Source organism: Chrysochloris asiatica, unplaced genomic scaffold, assembly GCF_000296735.1.
Source record: "Chrysochloris asiatica unplaced genomic scaffold, ChrAsi1.0 scaffold00001, whole genome shotgun sequence".
NCBI lineage: Eukaryota > Metazoa > Chordata > Mammalia > Afrosoricida > Chrysochloridae > Chrysochloris > Chrysochloris asiatica.
This window is the reverse complement of record NW_006408519.1, coordinates 25,712,550-25,736,124: the sequence shown is the minus strand read 5'-3', so window position 1 is coordinate 25,736,124 and position 23,575 is coordinate 25,712,550. Positions and strand designations below refer to the sequence as shown.

At 40.5% G+C, this 23,575-nt stretch overlaps 1 protein-coding gene and 1 pseudogene across 2 annotated transcripts in view; both read right to left on the bottom strand.

Annotated features, from left to right (window-relative positions):
- Positions 1–406: 406 nt before the first annotated feature.
- DEPTOR (DEP domain containing MTOR-interacting protein) overlaps positions 407–23,575 on the bottom strand; it is a 205,586-nt gene continuing 182,417 nt past the window's right edge. For both annotated transcript variants that reach the window (XM_006830674.1, XM_006830675.1), the window contains one exon: positions 407–535. In XM_006830674.1, coding sequence (XP_006830737.1) covers positions 407–535 — 129 coding nt within the window. The remainder of the gene's footprint in view (positions 536–23,575) is intronic.
- Positions 14,420–14,668, bottom strand: LOC102842764 (annotated as a pseudogene).

Below are 23,575 nucleotides of genomic sequence, written 5' to 3'. Positions count from 1 at the left end.
TCGATAAAAAACAACTCTACCAATTCCCATGAAGAGTATTTTAACATGTTGCTGGCTTGGCTAGAAGAGCATTTCAGCAACTTCTTGCAAAGTAACTAAGATAAAAACAACAACAACAACAATGAAATAGAAGTACAAAAAGAAATCTAGTAAGGCAATTCTACCATGTAGGAAAATTCTGTTTCCCAAATATTTTCTACACTGACATATATTTTTAAAGACAGGTTACCCGGTTCTTCCACAAATCAAACAGTATGTGAAACTCAGATTAAGATGTGTATGTACGGAGAAAAGATTCATGTGTCCACAGCCGTCCACCGCAGGAAAGTCTTGTCACTGCACGACTTCGCCCTGCCCTGGCTTTGGCCGCCTACAGGCACAGAAGGGCTGGGAGAAGGTCGGCTTCTCAGCATTCTAATTCCTCCATGACCTCCATGACAATTGTCCGTGGGCCTGTCAGGATCAGATTGCTCACCTTCCGGTAGTCTACATGCAGCACATTGAGCCCGTTCACAGAGACGACAAACTGACAAACCTAAAACAAAGACAGAAGAACACTATCAGCGTTAGTCTCTGTGCCTTGTTGAGTCGGTTCAGATTCGAGAGGCCCCATATAAGGTGTTGAAGGCTGTAAATATTTCTCCAGAAGAGCAGCTGGTGGGCTTGAATTGCCGACCTTGTGGTTACTAATCGGGCTGCTAACCTCAAGGTCAGCAATTCGAAACTACCAGCCGTTCCATGGGAGAAAGATGAGACTTTCTGCTCCCATAAAGATTTATAGCCTCGGAAACCCTGTACAGGGTCACTATGAGTCAGAACCGAGTCCATGGTACTTAACAACAACAACAACAACCATATACACTAATAGTATACACTAATGTATAGCAAACCTTATGCAGAGTTGCTATGGGTCAGAACTGATGTGATGGCAATTAGCAACAACAAAAATATATAGCAAAAGCAGGAATGCGGTGATCAATACACAGCATAGATAAGTAGAAATAGTGTATGTACTGTTTGGGTCCTAGGTACAAAGACTGGCGATACAACTCAGGTGCAAGCTGCCCCTTTTACTGCTCCATCTAAAACAAACACAAAACAATTGCTTTTCACCACCCCCTCCCCCCATAAACTTAAGAATTTTCTAATTTCATTCAGTGAAAACAGTTTAATAACTAATGTAGGTCTTTCATTAAAGTACAGACCTTCTTTGACAAAAAGATACTACAGCTTTAAAGGGTAACTTCTTCAATTCAGCCATTCCCAAAATATTAGCGCTGTTCTGGAAGGCAAAATAATCCAACAGAAAAAGCATCTATTTTAGTGACGTTCATAGTTCTGATTCAACTTGAACCTCAGCAACTTACTAGCTTAAGACAGTGATTTCAGTTTCTGAGCTTTGTTTCCTTCAACTCTAGAACAGTCACAATAGTAATAACCTGCCTGCCTTATAAGACTGGTGTGAACATTAAGTGAGGAAAAGCACAGAAACCTGCTACTACGCTGTTCCAAACCAACAGAGTATTCAGTTCACTCTCGGAACCAGTAGTCACTGCTGTTATTTCTCATATGAACTCATCATCTAGGAATACCCTACGGCAGGAAAGGAGTCCTGGTGTGGCACTGCAGGATAATGCACTGGGTCGCAAGGTGGTGGTTCGAACCCACCAGCTGCTCCTTGGAAGTCCTACACAGGGTCGCTATGAGTTGGAACCAACCTGATGGCACTTCAGAACAACCATGTAAAGGTCCAGGCTCTCAGGACTGTTCTCACTTGTATCTAGTGACTCTACCTGATTATGAACAGCATCTCCTGTCATTCTCCCAATATATTCCACACCTTTCCGTATTTCTTATCCTCATGGATGAGGCCAATAAAGGTGAACTTTTATACTAAATGGTGGTGAAAGCTGTTGCCGAGTCAGTCCTAACTCATAGCGACCCCATATAGGGTTTCCAAGGAATGGCTAGTGAATTTGAACCACCGACCATGCAGTTCAAAAACAACCATGTGGTCGAGTGCTTATCCTACAGTGCAACATCAGGACTGTAGAAGGAGAGATCGTTACAGGCGGTAAAGGGTAGATAATCACAAGGCAATAAACAGCATCATTAAATAATGAGTTATGGTATGGAAGGCCTGAGAGAGACCCGCAGCTACTGCCCTAAGTGGAAGGCCTTCTCTTGACATTTGGGGTGGTAGCAGATGCTGGGTATTTTTCATTTTGGTGTCACTAAAACAGATCCAGGTTCGTGTGTATCTGAATATGTGAACACTAGATGTGAGGGATTCGTTTATGGCACTTGTAGAAACATGGGGACACACATGACTACCTGTCAGCAACAGGTATATATTTAATTGGCAAAATATAACCAAGCAGGATCAAAGAATGTACAGTGCCTGGCATTTGTAGGCAGAAAAATGCCTACCCTTCCCACACCCCCAAAGGTGCCTTAATAGTCTAATCTAGAATTGTGAATATGTTCGCTTACATGGCAAAGTAGAAATATGAAGCTAAAATTTAAAATAGGGAGACTAGCCTGGATTGTCCAGGTGGGCCCATTATAATCACCAGAGTCCTCAAAAGGAGAGAGGAGGTCAAAGACAGAAGGAGGAGTGTGACACTAGAAACAAGAGGTTGGAGTAAAGGGAGAAAAGGGCCACGTATCAAGAACTACAGGCAGTCTCTCAGAGCTGAAGGAAGGCCAGATCTCCCCTGAGACCTCAAAAAGCCAGGTAAGCCTGCTGACAGCTTGATTTAAACTTCTGACTTCTAGAACGGAAAGAGAAAACATTTGGGTTGTTTTAAACCTCAAGTTTGTGGCATTTTTGTACAGCAGTCACAGGAAACCAAAAAGTGCTCAACAAGTAGTTTCCTAGTGAATGAATTTGTGTTAGAGCCTGGACTTCATAGGTACTTGGTCTGCAGAAGGCTGTGGCCTGTGGCCAGAGACCACCTCCAACATAAGCCTTGACATAAATTCAGATGTCATCTCGAGTACTTGACACAGTGCTGGTGGTGGTGTGCCTTTGATTGGTTCTGACTCATAATGACCCTGGGTAGGAGCAGAAAGCCTTATCGTTCTTCTGCGGAGCCAGTGGTGGATTCGAACTACTGACCTTGCAGTTAGCAGCCCAACGCTTAATCTACTCCACTAGTGCTGATAGCTAAACTGCTAGTGTGACCAGGAAGATTCTGGGAAAGCAGGGTGAGGCAGTTTTGCCCTCAGGCAAGGTGTATGAAAGTGGATTTTCTAGCCAGTCCAGAGAGGGGCTGACTTGCCCTCATGGACTTGTCTGGGAGACAGGGGAGTCAGGGAGGCATGGTTATAAGTGATACCCCAACCAAGGTGGCCAGAGTCCCTCAGCATCAATCCTGTAAACTCTGCTATTCCGGGGTAGTGTATACATCCCAATCACAATCCCTTTTTCATTTCCAAAGAGCCTGTGATGATCTGCCACCAACCATGGTTCTGTGGTGGATTTCCTCTGTTCTTTGTGCCCTATACTTTGGACATGTGGATGCATATGCTTTGGACACTATTATGGCCCCGTGTCGATGGTCTCCCTCATCCAGAGGCTCTGCCTCAATCTTTGTCTTGTCTTGGTCCTGTTTAAGACCTCGACAAGGGATCACTGTAATACACATTTGAATTTCTGTTCTGTTCTCCCCTACGACACATTTAATGAATAAATGTATAAGCAAAGTAAGCACAGTGAGGGTTCAGTCAGAAGGGAGCTTTGCTCCTTGTAAATGATCCCTTCTCTTGCTGGCACAAATGAAAATTCTGAAATGATGAACTTCAGAGGAAAGATCAAAGAAGTCGATTGAGTACTTGCTGGGAGGAAAAACTGAACAGGGACAGAGAGAGAGGTAGATTCACTGGTGTATGGCCAGCAAGAATTGGTGAGACCATCTTGAACTTTTGTGAGCAGTTTTTGGCAACAAAGGTGGCCTGGTAGAGCAGATTAACACAGGGGATGAGAACAATGCAATTCCATTTTTTTCCTATGAGCCTCTGGTGACCAGACCAACTTTACAAAAAAAATATTGAAGAGTGTTCTTTGGACTGAAAACAAACAACAGCAGACAACACCTGAGATTAACATACATGACAACACCACCCACAACTCAATCCAGATATAAAAGTATTTAAATTAAAACAAACCTATGAGACTGAAAATAGGGAACCACAGGCATCAATTTATAGTGATTTTGACTACAAAGCAAAAGGAGGAAACAGTGTAGATACAGAACTTCCAAATGGCAAGATTATTTCAAGATAAAACAAAACGGTTTAAAAGGAGAAAAATTAATAAATTACAAGATAACCTCAAAGAAAATTAAGACACCTTCGTATCAAAATAAAAACAAAATCAGAAAGACCTAGTAAACATGAACACAACAGAAATGAAAATGAAATGAAAACCACAGAGAAAATGAACACAGTGCAGAAAATTATGTGGAACAAAGAAACCAGTAGGACCACACAAACCCAAAAAGAAAAATGGCAGCAATCAATCCACACCTATTGATAACTAAACTAAGTGCAAATAGACTAAATAAACCCGTCAGGAAACAGAGAAAGCAGAATGGATAAGGAAACAGGATCCTTTAATAAGCAGTCTACAAGAGACACATCAAAAAGATGGAGACAGCCTAAATGTCCAACAGAACGGTTAAACAAACTATGGTCCATACACACAGTGGAATACTACACAATGCTGAAGAATAACAATGAAGCTACAAAACACCTCACAGCATCGATGAACTTGGAGGGCATTATGTTGTTTGAGATTAGTCAATCACAACAGTACAAATATTTTATGGGTTCCCTTTTTTAAAATGTTAAGAAAAGGTTTTCTTGATAACAGAAACATTCTACAATGGTCACAGGGGAGTAGAAGGTAGGCACATATTAACATGGGTGATGGGACAGGCAATACACAACAAGAGGGAGGCTGGCAGAGACAAGATGAAGGTAGCAGGAGACACAGGGAGGAATGTAAGAGTTAAAGTGAATAGAGGTAAACCCTGTTAACTGTTGGTACATGGAGGGGACTGCAATCATTGTAATGACACAAAGTATGTGATTTGTTGACTGTAAAACCGATGCTCTGTTCTGTAAACCTTCACTCAATTCACAATTAAGAGTTAAAATGAAAAAGAAAAAGAGAGAGATAGTGGGAGAGTGGGAGAAAAGGAGATATACTAGTTGAAACTGATTGATTAAGGCTCTCCCAAATCTGTTCTCAAGGCCAAACTACTTTAAGTATAATGCCTGATTAATGTATGCACCTGCTCCTGATTATTTATTAGTATATTCACTTAGTGTTGATCACTCAGAGAAAGAATGGGGAAAATGCTAAAACACTGAAGTAAAACCACCATTTGCTTTTACTGTCTTCCAAGTGGGTAACAGTATGACTCAAACACTGTGCTGTCTAAATATATCCATCCCGATTATTAACAGATACCAAAATTAGAAAGCATTAGAAGGACAGGTTTGTTTCTGTGAAACAGACAACAGGCTTGAAATCTAAAGATAAGATTTTAGTTGTAGGCCCCTTTGCTGGATGATCTTAAACAAGTCATTTTTGCTCTATGAGTCAACAAAACATTGATGAAACATGAAGGGTTAAGTAAAAATGCTTATCTCCACAGGCTCAAATACCACAGTGCATTTAAAAGCATTACACCAATGTTGGCTTCCACTAACCTCGTTCCCTGTGAAAATATCCACTTCCCCTTTACGAAGAACAAGATGAGGTGAAATACTTCTGCTTAGCCACTTTAAACCTTACGAATACCAATGGATCAATGTCATATAGCACCAGAATACTGAATATGGGAACCTGATGAAAAGCACCAGAATATGATCAGATATTGTGTAGGAAGATGATCCCCTCAGGTTGGAAGGCACTCAAAACGCAACTGGGGAAGAGCTTTCTCCTCAAAGTAGAGTTAACTGTGATGAAGCAAATGGAGTAGCCTTTCAGGACTTCATTTGCTGATGGGGGCACAACTCAAAATAAAGAGGAACAGCTGCAAAACTTCCATTAATAATCAACACAGGCAATGTACAATGTATGAATCTAGGAAAATTGAAAGTTGTTAAAAATGAAATGGAGTACATAAAGATCAATATCAATTAGTAAGCAGAAATGGACTGGTATTGACCATTTTGAATCTGACAAGCATATGGTTTATATGCCAAGAAAGACAAACTGAAGAGGAATGGCATTGCATTCATCATCAAAAGAACATTTCAAGGTCCATCTGGTAGTACTATGCTATCTGTAGTAATGGAATAATATCCATATACCTATAAGGAATACCAAGGAGCTCTGGTAGCATAGTGGTTACGAATCAGGATGCTAATCTCAGGGTCAGCAGTTCGAAACTACCAGTGGTTCCGCGGGAGAAAGATGAGGCTTTCTGCTCCCGTAAAAATTTACAGCCTCAGAAACCCTACGCAGGGTCACTATGGGTCGGAATCAACTTGGGAGCACTTAGCAACAACTACAACGTAAGGAATACCAGTTAATACCACTACCATTCAGACTTACCCACCAACCATTACATCCAGTGCTGATGAAATTGAAGAATTCTATAAACTTCTTCAGTCTGAAATTGCATTCAAGATGTACTATAATTAATGGTGATTGGAATGTAAAAGTTGGAAGGATCAGTAGTTGGAAATCACATTACAGATGTTACAAAACCAATGACTTATTCATTGCATATATAATTTTTCAACAACATACAAGATGACTATACATATGGACCTCACCAGACAGAATATACAGAAATCAAATTGACTACATCTGTGGGAAGAGGTGGTGGAAAAGCTCCATATCATCAGCCAAAACAAGGCCAGAGACAGACTGTGGAACAGACCATCCATTGTTCATATGCAAATTCAGACTAAGATGAAGAAAACTAAGCAAGTCCATGGGAGCCAAAATATTACCTTGAACACATCCAACCTGAATTTAGGAATTGTCTCAAGAACAGAATTAATACATTAGACACTAATGACTGAACACCAGAAGAATTGTGACATGACATCAAGAATACCATACAAGAAAAAAGCAAAAAGTCATTAAGAAGACAAGAATGAGGGAAAAGAACAAAATGGATGTCAGAAGACTCTGAAACTTGCTCTCCAGCACAGAGATGCTAAAGCAAACGGAAGAAATGAGAGTGTAAAAGACCTGAAAAGAAAAAAATTCAAAGGGTAGCTCGAGAAGACAAAGTTAAATATTATAATGAAATGTGTAAAGAACTGTAGTTTAGAAAACTGAAGGGGAAGAAGAACATGCTCAACATTTCTCAAGCTGAAAGAACTGAAGAAAAATTCAAGCGTCAACCTGAAATACTGAGGGATTCTAAGGAACCCCGGTAGCGTTGTGTGTTGCAAATTGGGCTGATAACTGCAAGGTCAGCAGAAAGATGAGGATTTTTTCTCCTATAAACATTTATAGCCTTAGAAACCCTACACAGGGTCACTACTAGTCGGAAATGACTCCACGGCACATAATCGTGGAGAAAATATAGAAGGATGGAGAATGCATCAAAAGAAGGTGATAGGAATTCACAGAGTCACTGTACCAAAAACAGATCCTGTTCAACCCTTTCAAGAGCTAGTATATGTTCAAGAGCCAATGGTACTGAAGAAGGAAGTCCTTGGTGCATTTAAGGCATTGACAAAGAACAATCTCTGGGAATTGATGGAATACAAATTGAGATCTTTCAATAAACTGATGCAGTACTGGAAGCACTCACTTATCGATATGAAGAAATGTGGAAGCCAGCCAACTGACCAACTGATTGGATGAGATCTATATTTGTGTCCATTAGAAAGAGAGGTGACCCAGTGGAATGTGGAAATCATGCAACAATATCATTACTACCACATGCAAGTAAAATTTTGCTAAAGATTATTAAAAAATAGCTGCAACAGTACATCGAAAAGGAACTGCCAGAACTTCAAGTCAGATTCAGAATACAATGTGAAACGAGGGCTATCATTGCTGACATCAGCTAGATCTTGGCTGAAAGCAGAGAATACCAGAAAGACTGCAGAAGAATGGATGCATTCAAGTTATGGTGTTGGATGAGAATATCAAAAGTACCATGGATTGCCAGAAGAACAAACAACTCTGTGTTATAAAAAGTACAGTCAGAATGCTCCATAGAAGCCAGGATGGTGAGACTTTGTCTCTCATACTTCAGACATATTGTCAGGAGGAATTAGCCCCTGAAGAAGAATTTTCATGCCTGATAAATTGAAGGATCCAAGAAAAAGAGGAAGACCCCAATGAGATGGATTGCCACAGTGGCAGCTGCAATGGGCTCAAGCATAACTATGGTTCTTTTCACTAAATAATAGATTGGTTCATAAAATAAAGAACATTATTTTATAAGCCAATGGATCATTAATGAGAATTTACTACATTGTGAAAAATGTAACCACTGTCTCTAAATCATTTGTGTAGTAGTTGTTCAATGGAAACGTTATCTGCTGTGCAAACTTTAACTGAAAACACAAAACAAAATGTGTGTGTGTGTTTTTTTTTTTAAAAAACAAAGAACACTTCCTTATAGTCACATGCAAAAATCAGTGGAATGCGGAGAGAGACAGAGTAGTTCCTGACTCCGTATCCAGTCATGATGGTAATCAGTCTCCATGTGCTCCACTCCCCAACCCATGTTACTACAGTTTCCTCTCCACAAGGCGAGCATACAAGCAGTATGTCTTCTTTCCCACTGCATCAAATCTGGCCTTGTGCAATATCAGCAGTGCTCATCCATGGTTGAGGTCAAAATCATAATCGAGGTCATGCTAATAGGTCATAATCAGTCCTGAAGTAGGTCATGAGTAATCAGTGAAACAATTCGGCACTGAATAATATAGATAATCCATCTGTGCTTTAATGATTTGTTGCATCAGATTCCTCAGCTAAAGCAGGAGAGGAATGTCCCCCACCCAGGGCTTTTCTTACCCCCAGAGAAATAAGGAGCACTTTGATGCTGACAAATGAAAGGGCAGCAGTTACCACATGAGCCCACCATGAAGCTAACCCTTTCTAGGCAAGGATTACTCATGCTGCCCAGACACAGAGACCCCCACCCAGGAATCTCACTTAGCCACCTCAACCACAGTTGTGCTTTGTCCCTCATAGCTTAAAATTAAGTCAGCATCCAAATTATGGCATCTCTAGAACAATCTGAGGATCTGAGATCACCAAGTCTGGATGGTCACCTGGCCGTGGCAGGATGAGGCCCGGTAGGGCCTGCCCTTTTTAGAAGGGGCAGATGTTCTCTCTTTCACTACAGCTCTTGCTACTTCCTGTTTTCTTTGCTGAGAAGCATTAAGAGTTTGTGATCCCTGACCAGAGGCCACCAGGGGGAAAGTGCTAAAGAGAGTGGAGCTTGGTGGTTTAAGAACTAAAGGAGCCCAAATATGCATCAAGTGACGTAAGGATAAGTAAATGTAGTAAGTCCATACGATGCAATATCATTTGGCAAGATGAAGAAACAAATTACTTAGGCATGTTACAACATAGATGAATGCTGAAAACATTAAAGGGGCCAGGCACAGAAGACTCCACATTGTATGGTTCCATTGATTTGAAAGGTCCAGAACAGGCAAATCCATAAAGACACGTTAGTGGATGGTTGGAAGGGGAGTGAGAGTGGTCCTGGGTGTCTTTTAGAGGTGATAAAATTGTTCTCAAATTGATTGGGTGATTGTTTTGCAACTTTATAAACGTGCTAAACACCACTCTGGTAGTTTAGTGGTTACAAATCGGTCTGCGAACCTCAGGGACAGCAGTTCGTAACTACCAGCTGTTCCATAGGAGAAAGATGAAGCTTTCTGCTCCTGGAAAGATTTACAGCCTCAGAAACCCTGCACAGGGTCGCTATGAGTCGGAACCAACTCCACGGCACATAACAACAACAACAAACACCACTGAACTTTATAGTTTTAAAGGGTGGATTAGATGGCATATGAATTATACATAATAAAACTGTTGTTAAAACAATAAAAGAACTAAAGGGAAGGGACTCTGATACCAGCTATGGAGAGGTTCCAGTGGACTGCAGAGGAAGTTTGCAAGCTTGGTTTAAAGAATGGGGTTGGTTTTCCTCTGGACTGCAGGAACCATGGAGCTACATACAGAATCTTGGATGATAAATGTAATGTTCTTGGGAAGATGGGCATTAAGTGACCTCTGCTCGGGACCTATTCTAGTGAGTTCAGGGGCAGGGGAAAGGGGCAGCCAGCATGGCTAGCTAGGCAAATACCAGTAGTAGTAGAAATGAACACTGTTTAAGATCCATTTTACTGGTCTACCTAAATTCAAGGGTGGAGTTAATAGTATAAACTCACCTATCTCTGTCAGTTTTCTGTCCTGTAGTGACTCGTAGGTGCTGTGAGGCTGGAAGTTATGATAATGGTATATTAAATACCAGCAGGGTCACCCATGGTGAACAGGTTTCAGCTGAGTTTCCAGACTACAACAGACTAGGAAGAGGCAGACTACTTCTGAATGTGTAGCAACTTAAAACCTTATGACTAGCAATGCAACACTGTCAGATAGCACTAGAATACTTAATACTTAAATATGATGAAAAGCACCAACATCTTGTCAGATACAGTGCCAGAAGATAAGCCCCTCAAGTTGGAAGGCATTCAAAATACAACTGGGGAAGAGCTGCCTCCACAAAGTAGAGTTGGCCGTGATGATACAAATGGAGGACCTTCATTTGTTGATGGGGTACAATTCAAAATGAGGAGAAAGAGCTGCAAACATCCATTAATAATCAGAACATGAAATGTAGGAAGTCTGAATCTAGGAAAATTAGTTGTCCAAAATGAAATGGAACACATAAAGACTGATCTAGGAATTAGTAAACTATAATGGGTTGGTAGTGGCCATTTTGAATCTGACAATCATATGGTTTTCTATGTTGAGAGTGAAAAATGAAAAGGAATGGTGTCAGATTCATCATCAAAAAGAACATTTAAAGATCTATCTTGAAGTAGAATGTTGTCTTTCATAATACCCATGTGCCTACAAGAAAGACCAGTTAATACCACTATTACTCAAATTTATGAAACCAAACACTAAAGCCATTGATGATGATATCATACAGGCAGAAAGCAAAAGGTTATTAAGAAAACAAGAATGAAGTAAAAGAACAAAATGGATGTCAGAAGAGACTCTGAAACTTACTAAAGATAATGCTAAAGCAAATGGAAGAAATGAGTAGATAAAAAACGCTGAACAGGAAATTTCAAAGGGCAGCTCAAGAAAACAAAGTCAAATATTATACTGAAATGTGCAAAGATCTAGAATTAGAAACCCAAAAGGGAGGAACACAGCGTGTCTCAAGCTGAAAAGGACTGAAGGAAAGAAGTCAAGCCTCAACTTGCAATACTGAAGGATTCTGTGGACAAAATATTGAATGATGAAGAAAGCATCAAAAGAAGATGGATGGAATCACAGAGTCACTGTAGCAGAAAGAGATGGCTGATGTTCAACCATTTCAAGAGGTAGTACATGATCAACAGCCAATAGTATGAACAAAGAAATCCAAGATGCATTGAAGACATTAGCAAAGAACAAGACTCTAGGAACTAATAGATACAAATTGATACCTTTTAACAAACTGATACAGCTCTGGAGGTACTCAGGCATTCACTCATCTATGCCAAGAATTTTGAAATACAGCTATCAGGCCAGCTCACTGGGAAAGATCCATATCTATGCCCACTTCAAAGAGAGGTGACTCAATAAAGTGAACTGTAGAAATCACCAGATAATATCATTAATATTATACAAGTAAACTTTTGCTGAGGATAATTCAGAAACAATCGTAACAGTATACTGACAAGGAACTGCCAGTGGTTGAAGCAGATTCAGAAGACGATATGAAATGAGGGCTATCACTGCTGACCTCAGATGGACCTTGGCTGAAAGCAAAGAATACCAGAAATAAGTTTATCTGTGCTTTATTGACTATGCAAAGACTTTCGACTGTGTACATTATGACACACTATGGACAATGTAGTGGAGAATGAATTATTCGGGACCACTTAATTGTGCTCATGAGGAACCTGTATATAGGTCAAAAAGCAGTTGTTTGAACAGAACAATGGGACATTGACTGGTTTAAAATCAGGAAAGGTGTGCACCAGGGTTGTGTTCTTTCACCATACTTATTCAATCTGTATGCTGAGCATATATTCTGAGATACTAGGTTATATGAGGAAGAACATGGATTCAGAGTTGGAGGAAGACTCATTAGCAACATGTGATATGCAGATGATACAATTTTGCTGAAAGCGAAGAGGGCTTAAAATTTTACTGATGAAGATCCAAGACCACAGCCTTCAGTATGGGTTGCACCTCAATGTAAAGAAAACAAACAACATCCCCACTGGAACAATAAATAATATCACGAGAAATGGAGACCAGATTGTAATTGTCAAAGACTTCATTTTGCTCTAATCATCCATCAACATTCATGGAAGCAGAAGTCAAAAAATCAAAGGATGTATTGCATTTGGCAAATCTGCCACACAAGACCTCTTTAAAGTGTTCAAGGGCAAAGATTTCAGTTTGAAGCTTAAGGTGTTCCGGACCCAAGTCATGGTATTGTCAATCTCTTCATATACACGTGAAATGAATAAGGACAATGAATAAGGAAGACAGGAAAAATTGATGCATTTGAGTTATGGTATTGAAGGAGAATATTCAAAGTAGCAAGGACTGCCAGAAGAGCAAACAAATCTATGTTGAAGAATTACAGCCAGAATGCTCCTTAGAAGCCAGGATAGCGAGTCTTTGTGTTTCATACTTCAGACGTATTATTAGGAGCGATAAGTCCCTCGAGAAGGACATTATACTTGGTAAAGTGGAGAGTCAGTAAAAAAGAAGAAGACCCCCTCCTACACCCCCCACCCCCCCGCAAAAGATGGAGCAGGACAGTGGCAGCAGCAATGGACTGAAGTGGAACAATGATTGTGAGGTTGGTGCAGGCTCAGACAGTGTTTCATTTTGTTGTGTAAAGGTCACTAGAGTGAGAACCAACTGACCGATACCTAACAACAGCAGCAAAGTCAATTCTAGGCAACCCTAGACCCAATGGCAATTTCACACTCTCCAGAGTAGCAGAAGACAAGATTGAGGCCTGTCATCACTATAGGCCACAATCCTTAACTCTGTCTGAGACGTAAAGGCCATATGGAGACCTGCTATCACAGGTGTTATGGGGGAAAAGACTAAGAAATCCTGTTCTAACTAGTATGTGGAAGATTTCCATGCAATACTTCAATAGCAGAAGTTCCTGCCTTTCTGAAGCGTGTAATTCAGTTGGTGGAGGTGGTGTGCCGCTGATTCAGTTCCACCTCATAGTGACCCTGAATTGGGTTTCTGAGGCTGGAAATCTTTACAGCTGGTAGTTTCGAATGGCTGACCTTGAGGTTAGTAGTCCAATTTGTAACCACTATGCTACCAGAGCTCCTTAGAATTCAGTTTAGAATATCTTAGAAAAGATCCTTTTCAAAGCAGCAGGCAATGTCTTACGTCTGTTACTTAGTGAACTCCTTTTCTTTTATTGGCAACAATCAAGGTACTTTACATACAGACTTTATAAACAACCCTTCTCACAGCTGTGTTGTTATTTTTGTTGTTGTTGTTGTTAAGTGCCATCGATTCAATTCCGACCCATAGCGACCCTGTATAGGACTTCTGAGAAGCAGCTGGTGAGCTTGAACTGGCAACTTTGCACTTCAAATGACTTTGCAGTTGTGCGCATTAACCCACAGCACCACACCAGCACTCCTCAATAGTTATTATAAATTTGAATTTTTCATAGCTGAAGTAACAGTCAAAATAGTTGACCAAAAAGTTCAAAATAAAAGTATCCAAAGAGTCTATCATTTTATATGGAGTAATTGATTATAAAAATGCCTTTAAATTGTATTTCAGGGGAGAATTCCTCTTACATCACAGTTAAATCAGAAGGAATGTTAAAAATTTGAAAAAAATTCATCCCTGAGTAGTGAGAGATACAAAAATCTCTACAAACATAGATGTGACTGTTTTGTACCCTTTAAACAATCTTTACCACAGCATGAACTATTATTAACAATCAACTATCAGATGTATTTCAATCCTGGATAGTTACTGTCTTCGCTATATTCATCTGATCTTTTTGTAATGAAACTACCAGTGTAACATTAACAACCGAGATATGGAAGAACTCTTGTTTTATTGTCACCTTTACAGTTTTGCCAAGTACCAGGCTGGTCGTCTAAGAGATTTATTTTCCAATAATGACTGAAGTAATAACTCTTGTTGTCGTCTCTTCTTCTGAGTCTCCATTTCCCCCAGTGGTCTTCACCCAAACAATAAAAGTGACACTAGTACAACTGGGGTTACAATTATCAATGGCATTCTCATCACGGTTCTTACATATTGAATAAGGTTCGTCAGCTGAGATTTAATTCCTGGCTCCTCTCTGAACCTACCAATTCCCTGGTCTGTTCCCCAGTCAGTGTTCTTGAGGAAGTGCTCCTCGTGCAGCCCGGCCATGGCACTGACACAGAGCAGGGCCGTCTGTAGCAGCGAGTACAGCGTAAAGGCCATGTGATGTGATAGATACTGAGTATTGGCCAATATACGACAAGCAACTTTAATATTTTCTTCTGATATTATCTTCTACTATGGCCAATTATTGATGGGAATCCGGTCAAGGTACCCTACCCTCCACGATTCATGACTCGAGGTTGGCCAATTGAAATCTCTCTCCTGGCCCACTGACTCTGGAGCTGAGTAATTCAGTAGAGAAGTGCTCATCGGCTCTGGTATTGACATCCTCAGGTCATCTCTGGGGCCTGGTTGTGATAGATTAGGTTTTGTGTCAAGTTGACAGAACCAGGAATCTCAAAGGCTTAGCAGTTAGGATGTAGTAATGACTTTCATGATCAGATCTAATAGGATGTGATCAGCCCTGATCAGATATAAATGCCATGTGCTGTGAAGTTTCCCTTCTATGATGTTAAGGAGACCAGATGTAACTAAAGAGTCACTGTCTTTTGAGATATGTTGTTGTTGTTATGTGCCGTGGAGTTGGTTCCAATTCATACCAACCCTGTGCAGGGTTTCTGAGGCTGTAAATCTTTACAGGAGCAGAAAGCCTCATCTTTCTCCCATGAAACAGCTGGTAGTTTCGAACTGCTGACCTTGCGGTTCACAGCCCTATTCGTAACCACTACGCTACCAGAGCTCCTTCTTTTGAGATATAAAAGAGCTTAAACAAGCAAGCAGAGATCACAAAGACCTACTACCATTAAAAAAGAAGAGTCAGGAGGAGACCTGGAGCTTCTGCACAGTGAAGTCCTCGGTCTAAGGGAAGTTTGTACTAAGATACATGGAAATGTCCAAGGAAACCAGGACCTTTCCCCAAAGTCAACAGTGAAAGAGAAAACCTTCCCCTAGAGCCAGCCCTGGGAATATGGAAATCTAGCCTCCCAACCTGTGAGAGAAGATTTCTGTTGGTTAAACCATCCATCTGTGAAATTGCTGTTATAGCAGCACTAGAGAGCTAAAGCATTGTTCTTTATTAGAAAGCCAGATTGGCTACTTCTCCCTTATATTCGCATGCTTATTTGATATTCTTCTCATCAGTGTCTTTTTTTTTTTTTTTCATTTTCTTTTATTAGCTAGAGCTGGTTTTTGTCACTGCCAACTCATGGTCTGTGATACAATTCTTAAGAATAAACAGAATCTCAGAGAGGTGAAATTATTTGCTCAGAGTTAAGTTCATCTGGAATTTGAATTCCAGCCTGTGTGAGCTCACAGTCCCACATACACATTTATAAAGTACAATATGCAGATGTACGTTCTGAGGGATGCAGAGGATAGTGGAAAACAAACCTTTTCTCTTTGCTTTAATTGTTAATTAAATAGGAGACATTCACCCAAACATCTTAGGGTGTTGATATTTAGGCTTCTCCAACTTCCTGAGAAAGTTACTTTTTTTTTGAAACTGAGTTGAGGGTAGCTTACTTTAAAAATCCTCAGAATATACAAACTTAACACACTTAGTTCATCTTTTCTTCTGGAATGAGGCACACATACACAAAAAAAAATCCAAAAACAGAAAAAGCTTTCAAACATCTACCATGTTATATTCAAGGCAGTATTTTTAGAGCTGCTGTTAGCAAAGACGTCATCTCTCCCTAAGTGGTCCTAACAACTGCTGTGACTCCAGCAGTGCCAATGTCCTGCTACTAAAAATGCACAAAATGACCTAGAAAAAGGGCCAGTCCAACGATGTCATGCATTCAGGTACAATGGACTTTTAATTAGCATCTATTGTACATTATGTTCTGTAATCAGTGAGGGTTACCAGTAGCCACAGGAAGCACACAACCTGGAGGAAAATGATTTCGCTGCAATACTGGAAAGTATAAGGACACAAATAGAACATGTGACTACCCTGAAGGAATGACCTTAGGTACATGTTACCTCTTATGGGGAGAGTACACTGGACTTCTTAGATGCCACACATAGGTGGTCAAAAGAATTCAAGTGTGCTTATAATGATCTTTTTCAGATCTGTTTTGAAACATTTCCTCAGTCCTCAGAAAAGGAATCTATCATTTCATATTGTTGCTCTGTAACTCATTTGCCACAAGGAGCTAGGGTCTTAACTTTCTAATGTAGGGCTAGGGAGGACATTCTCCTCAACAAAAAGGAAGAGTAGAACTTTACAAGTCATATTCAGGCGATGTACGTGATGTCTCTGAGCAAGGGGCAGTGAAGCAAAGTCCCTATGAACCAACACTGGTCTCCTCAGAGCAGGGATTCTAACCAGCTCAAACTGGTTCAGTCATGGGTGGTATAGTAGAATCAAAATACACCGACTTTGTAAAATGTGGGTTTACTGGAACGATAGCCCAGAATAAGGAAAATTATGGGTCTTAGCCCTGGAGTGGGAGATTGAGAAAAGGTGTTGAGAGCCCTTTTAGGAGCTAATGTGGGAGACTGGACTATTGCCAGGACTGTGGAGAGCAACACACATCCAAAATGATGCAGCTGGCCACCATTTTTTGAGCCAGGCACCATAGCTTCTGACTCTGCCGAGACTTGGTTGCTATGCAACATACATGCTACCCTTCTTTTCTAGGAGGGAGGATAAGATTCTAGCAAGATATCGAGCCATAATTTCCCTCATTTTGTTACCGCTGTACACCCACATTTTACAAAGTCAGGCCAATTCTGGTTTTGCTTTGTTAGCCATAAACTGGGAAGAACTGGATTGAAACTCGGTGTCAGAGTTAACAGGAAGAGGGAGGCAGGACTCAGCACATTTTAGGGTGTAATCAGGTTGGGAAAAATGCCTGGGCTGAATTTCAACCTTCCTCTTGAGAGGAAGCCAGACCAACTAAATTATCTTTCCTCTAATTCTCCTCGCTGCACCAGTCCTGGCAGATGTAAGATAGCCTACAGACAGAGTGCTCACGGGATTGTGCAACTGCACATTTGCTCTTGTATGGCTGGAGTTCTGCCACAATTATTCAATTGTTTCATCTACAGTGGGAAGGAGTTTGGGGAGAAACTCTACACTGCTGATTACATAAGTATCTTCGCCTTGTCATTATGACCTGTGTTCACCTAGAAACTTCATCCTAGAACCTGCGCTGCATACATGGGCCACTCCAACTTTTCACTTTATCACTTGTTTAATGATCTAGAAGTGAACAGAAGGGTAAGTCTGCTTAACGACTTTCCTGGAAAATAACAGAAAATAAGTATTAAGAATTTAACAAGGCAGATAATGTTTCAGAGACAGGAGGAGCCAGAGGGATAAGAAAGATAGAAAATACTCAGGGGAGCTGAGTCTTACTTAGAAAGATAGAAGCCTGTCCAATCAAATGATTGCAGAACCGAGAAAAAATTCTTTTTTGCCAATTTACAACAACTTTGTTGTTGTTATTGTTGTTAGGTGTCATAGAGTTGGTCCCAACTCATAGTTATCTTATGCACAACAGAACAAAACACTGCCCAGTTCTGCACTATCCTCACAATTGTTATTAAGGTTGAGCCCATTGCTACTGCTACTATGATAATACATCTCATTGGGTTTCACTAACCCTCCACTTTACCAAGCCTGATATCCTTCCCTAGGGACTGGTCCTTCCTGATAATACGCCTGAAGTATGAGAGGTGAAGAATCGCCATCCTGGCTTCTAAGGAGCATACTGGCTGTACTTCCTCCAACATGAATTTGTTTGCTCTTATGACAGTCTATGATACTTTTAATATTCAACTCCAACACCATAACCCAAATGCATCAATTTTTCTATGATCTTTCTTATTCAATGTCCAACTTTCACATGCCTATGAAGCTACTGCAAATACAAAGACTTGGGTCAGGAGCACCTTAGTCCTTAAACTGACATCTTTGCTCTGCAACACTTTAAAGAGGTCTTGTGCAGCAGATTTGCCAAGTGCAATATGTAATTTGATTTCCCGACTGTTGCTTCCATGAGTGTTGGTAGTGGATCCAAGGAAAATGAAGTATTTGACAACTTGAATCTTTTCTCCATTTATCATGATGTCATTTATTAGTTCATTGGTGAGGATTTTTGTTTTTACACTGAAGTGCAACTCATACTGATGACTGGAGTCTTTGGTCTTCATCAGTATTTTAAGTCCTCTTTGCTTTCAGAAAGCAAGGTTGTATCATCTGCATATTGCAGATTGTTAATAAGTCTTTCTCCAGTCCTGATGCCATGTTCTTTTTCATATAATCCAGCTTCTAGGATTATTTGCTCATCGTACAGATTTAACAAACACGGTGAAAGAATACAACCCTGGTGTATACCTTTCCTGATTTTAAATCATTCAGTGTCCCCTTGTTTTGCTTGAGCAACTATCTCTCAATCTATGTACAGATTCCTCATGAGCGCAATTCAGTGTTCTGGAATGTTCATTCTCTGCATTCTTATCCATCATCTGTTATGAGTCACACAGTTGAAAGCCTTTACTAGTCAATAAATCACAGGTAAATATCTTGCTGGTATTTTCTGCTTTCAGCAATGATATCCCATGTTCCACGTCCATGTCTGCTTCTGGCTTGAACCTCTGATAATTCCCTGTCAGTGTACTCTTGCAGCCATGTTTTAATTAGATCTATTTCAATCAGTTGTAGTGGTTACGAATCGGGCTGCGAACTTTAAGGTCAGTGGTTCGAAACTACCAGCTGCTCTGCGGGAGAAAGATGAGGCTTTCTACTCCCGTAAAGATTTATACCCTCGGAAACCCTGTATAGGGTCGCTATGGGTCGGAGCCGACTCGACGGCACATAACAACAACAACATTCCAATCAGTTGGCCAGGTAGCTGTCTTCTAAATTTCTTGGCAGAGATAAATGAGTGCCTTCAATGCTGCATTAGTTTGTTCAAAGATTTCAATATGTATTCCATCAATTTTGGAGCCTCATTCTTTGCCAATGACTTCAGTGCTCCTTGGACTTGTTCCATCAGTATCAATGACTTTTGATCATATTCTATCTCTTGAAATGCTTGGACATCAACCATTTCTTTTTGTTACAGTAACTTTGTGTATTCCTTCTATCTTCTTTTGGTGCTTTCTGTAACATTCCATATTTTGCTCCTAGATTCCTTCAGTATTGTAAGTTGAGGCTTGAACTCTTTCTTCAGTTCTTTCAGCTTGAGAAATGCTGAGCGTGTTCTCTCCTTTTGGTTTTCTAACTCCATATATTATTTTAACACTTGACTTTTGTCTTCTGGAGCTGCACTCTGAAATGTTCTGTTCAGCACCTCCTCATTTCTTCCATTTGTTTTAGTATCTCTACACTGAAGAAAAAGTTTCAGAATCTCTTCTGACATCCATTTTTGGTGATTTCCTTCCTCCTTGTTGTCTTCATGACCTTTCTCTTCCTTTCTTTATGATGTTCTTGATGTCATCCCATGACTCTTCTGATCTTCAGTAACTAGTGTCTAATGCATCAAATCTGTTATTAAGATGATCTCTAAATTTAGGTGGGATATGGTCAAGGTCAAATTTTGGCTCTCGTGGACTTGTTTTAATTTTCTTTAACTTCAACATGAACTTAAATATGAGCAATTGTGTTCAAGAATTTTGTTGTGTGGGAGAACAAACAAGATGGTGGAGAGGTAGAAGTGTAGTGATGGATGAGCTCCATCAGCCACAACACTTAATATCAGACTAAGCAGGCTCAGTGGATGTTCCCAGAACTCTGTACCACATATAAAGGAGTATTTAAAAAGTTGGAAGGCTTACAGCCAGTGGAATTTATAGCAGAAGCAAGAAATCCTGTGCTTTCTAATCCAAGGTGCTCAGCTGCTCCCGGATCCACCATCTTGGGTAAGACCGAACTGGGGAAGGATCAGAGCAGCCACAGACGCCTGACAGAACCGCACTATTATGCATGTGGACAGATTTCCTAAAAATTTTAAGGGTCAGTTTCCACTTCAAACCACACAGCAGTGAAAAACAGCCACAGCTGGCCCTGAATGGCTTATCACTAGGAAAAAGGCCTAAACAGGGGTTGTGGAGCAGGACAGGCAGACTAAAAAGGAAACAGGCCAAAAATAAAAGCCTGAGTTATGTCATAACGACCAAAAGTGGGATCTTGAAATTTCTCAGGAAGAGGAGTGAAAAGGGAAGCCCATTTCATGATCACATCTACCTGGAGGCAATAAGAAAGCATAAAAAACACCAAAATACACACCCATCTAAGTATTAAAGCCATAGCTAACCACTGAATATGCCCAAAACACAGAAACAGACAACATATCAGCACATGTCCAGAAACGAGATAAAGTGACTGAGACAAATGAGTTGGAGGTTCACCTATACTCCATACTGGAGGGAGGGCAGGCTTTGGAAATGCCTGAGAAGGAATTCAGAAAAATTATTATAAAATGTATCAAAATACTTTACAATGGAGTTGAGAAAAATAAGGAAAAAGTCAGGAAAGTGCTACAGGAACAATCAAATAAGATAAATGCTGCATTGGAAACAATTCAAAACCTACAGAAAGAGGTCCAAATGATTAATAATAGAATATCAGAAATGGACAATAAACTGAAAGGGCAAGGGAAAAGAATTGAACAGATGGAAGCCAGAACCAGTGAGCAGGAAGATAAATCTCTCAATACCACTAAGACAGAAGAACAAGCAGAAACCAGGATTAAAAAATCTGAGGAAGCTCTAAGATTCACGTTGGACAACATGAAGAGGAATAACTTAAGAATTATCAGCATTCCAGAACAGGAAGACTCACACAAGTCCACAGAGGAGATAGTTGAAAAACTTCTAGAAGAAAATTCCCCTAGCATCCTGAAAAGAGAAAAGATAAGAATCCAAGAAGCTCAACAAACCACAGGAAGATAGACCCTAAAAGAAAATCACCAAGACATATAATAATCAAGCTCTCCAAAATCAAAGATAAGGACAGAATCTTGAAGGCAGCTAGGGAAAAGAGAAGTGTAACATAGAAAGGCAAGCAAATCAGATTAAGCTTGGATTTCTCAACAGAAACCACGCAGGTAAGAAGGCAATGGGGAGACATATATAAATCCCTGAAAGAAAAAAAAAAAAGTGCCAACCAAGAAGCCTCTACCTAGCAAAGCTGTTAGTCAAATATGATAGTGTAATCAAAACATTCCAGGATAAACAGAAGCTAAGGGATTTTGCCAAAGCCAATCCTGTGATGAAAAACATCCTAAAGGGAGTTCTGTGGACACAGAACCAACCAGACAACAACCAGAGACTGATATATGTGGCAGCATCACCCAGAAGTCTGTCGACAAATGGAAGAGTCGATAACAGAATAAAACTATAAGAACAAATTCAGAGGATCTGGGAGGTCAGTCTATGATCAAAACAATTACAATGTGAAAGAAGGTAAACACAGAGAAACAGAGATCTAGGTGGTGGGGTGGGTAGGTCAGGTAGATTACAGGATCAAATAGACTGTCTTAAATGGAGGAAAAAGTTAATGGAACATAAGGTAACCACAATGGTGGGATTGGGGTGGGAAACTTTGGGGGAGGGAGAGGGAGACGACAATAGAGCACAGGGTAAGGGCAGACACATCATGTTTCAGGTGTTGGGGAGGGCAATACAATAAGTATGAGGAGGTGGAAGAACAAGGCAGATAGGGGAACACAGAGACAGGTTTGCATGATCTAAGTGGAACAGACATAAATAGTGATGCATGCTCAACCTTGGAACAACAGGGCTCTGGGATACAGGGATCTAGGCATAGTTTGAAGAGGGGAAACAATACTAAGATGCTTGACTGTCTTATGAATATTGTTTTCCCTGTCTACTTCTGTAAAATAGACACTTGAGTGGGATAGAAAGGAATGTCAGCAAACATGATTACAGAAAACTTGTAAGCCTATCTTTAGCCTATAACTGATTGGAAAATCTAAAAGGGATTCTAGAACTTGCCCAGTGAAACAGGCCTCTTGTGGAGCCTTTGTAGAGTATAGGACTTTAGATGGAATACTGAGTCCTATCCAGAACCTTCTGAGGTGGGACATTCCCACTAGAAAGGCCAAGCAGACCAACCTGGAACAGCTAGAGTGTCAGAAGATGCATCTTCAAAGAAATATCATCAGGAAAATCCCAAAACAAAAATGTCAGTATGACAGCCTACTACAAGAATAAGCAAGCTATTCGCCGGGAAGTCATCAAGGCAAGCAATCAAGTTCTTTCAGGACAAACCCCCCTCTAAGACTGAAACTCAAAGGGAACACATGAGCAGGCATGTAAGCTTGCTGGTCACCACACTGGTCTACTGGTGAGTGGAAGACGGGGAATGGCAGCAATGAAGAAATGGGCTGAGTTCAACCATGGTCTTTTGACTCCCATTGACCTGGAGATGAGAGAGATAAGAGGAAGGGCTGGTTGGTCCAAAGTGCAGTGAGACCTGGGAATAGCTGAACCTATGGACAAGGACATAGCCATAGATGGTTAGAGCTGAGAGTGAAGCATCCAGCTGAGATGAAGTGAGGGGAGAGGCACAAGAACACCCAACCTTGCAAATTGTACCCATTTGACCTAGCCTCGATGGCTCGATAATCAGAACTCGACTAGAGGAAGATAACAAAACAAACAATTTTTTAATAAAGGAAATAAGGGTAAATTGCTACAATTTGATGAACCTGACCTATACTTATACAGGTAGGAACTCTAAATACCAACAGAGAGGGAACGAGTCTTCACATCAAGTATCAAAATGCTATAACCTCTGTACGCAGGGTAGATAGGGATGGGCAACTTAGACATTGGCTACCTAAAATGAAAGCGATTGTGGAAAAAAATGCCTACTCAAAGTAGGGTTGGCCATAATGACATGAATACAGTTAAGCTCAGGGGAGAAAAGCACACAGAACCTGCATTTGCTGATGGGCAACAACTTAAAATGAGGAGAAACAGCTGTAAACATCCACTGAAAATTGGAACATGGAATGTACGAAGTATGAA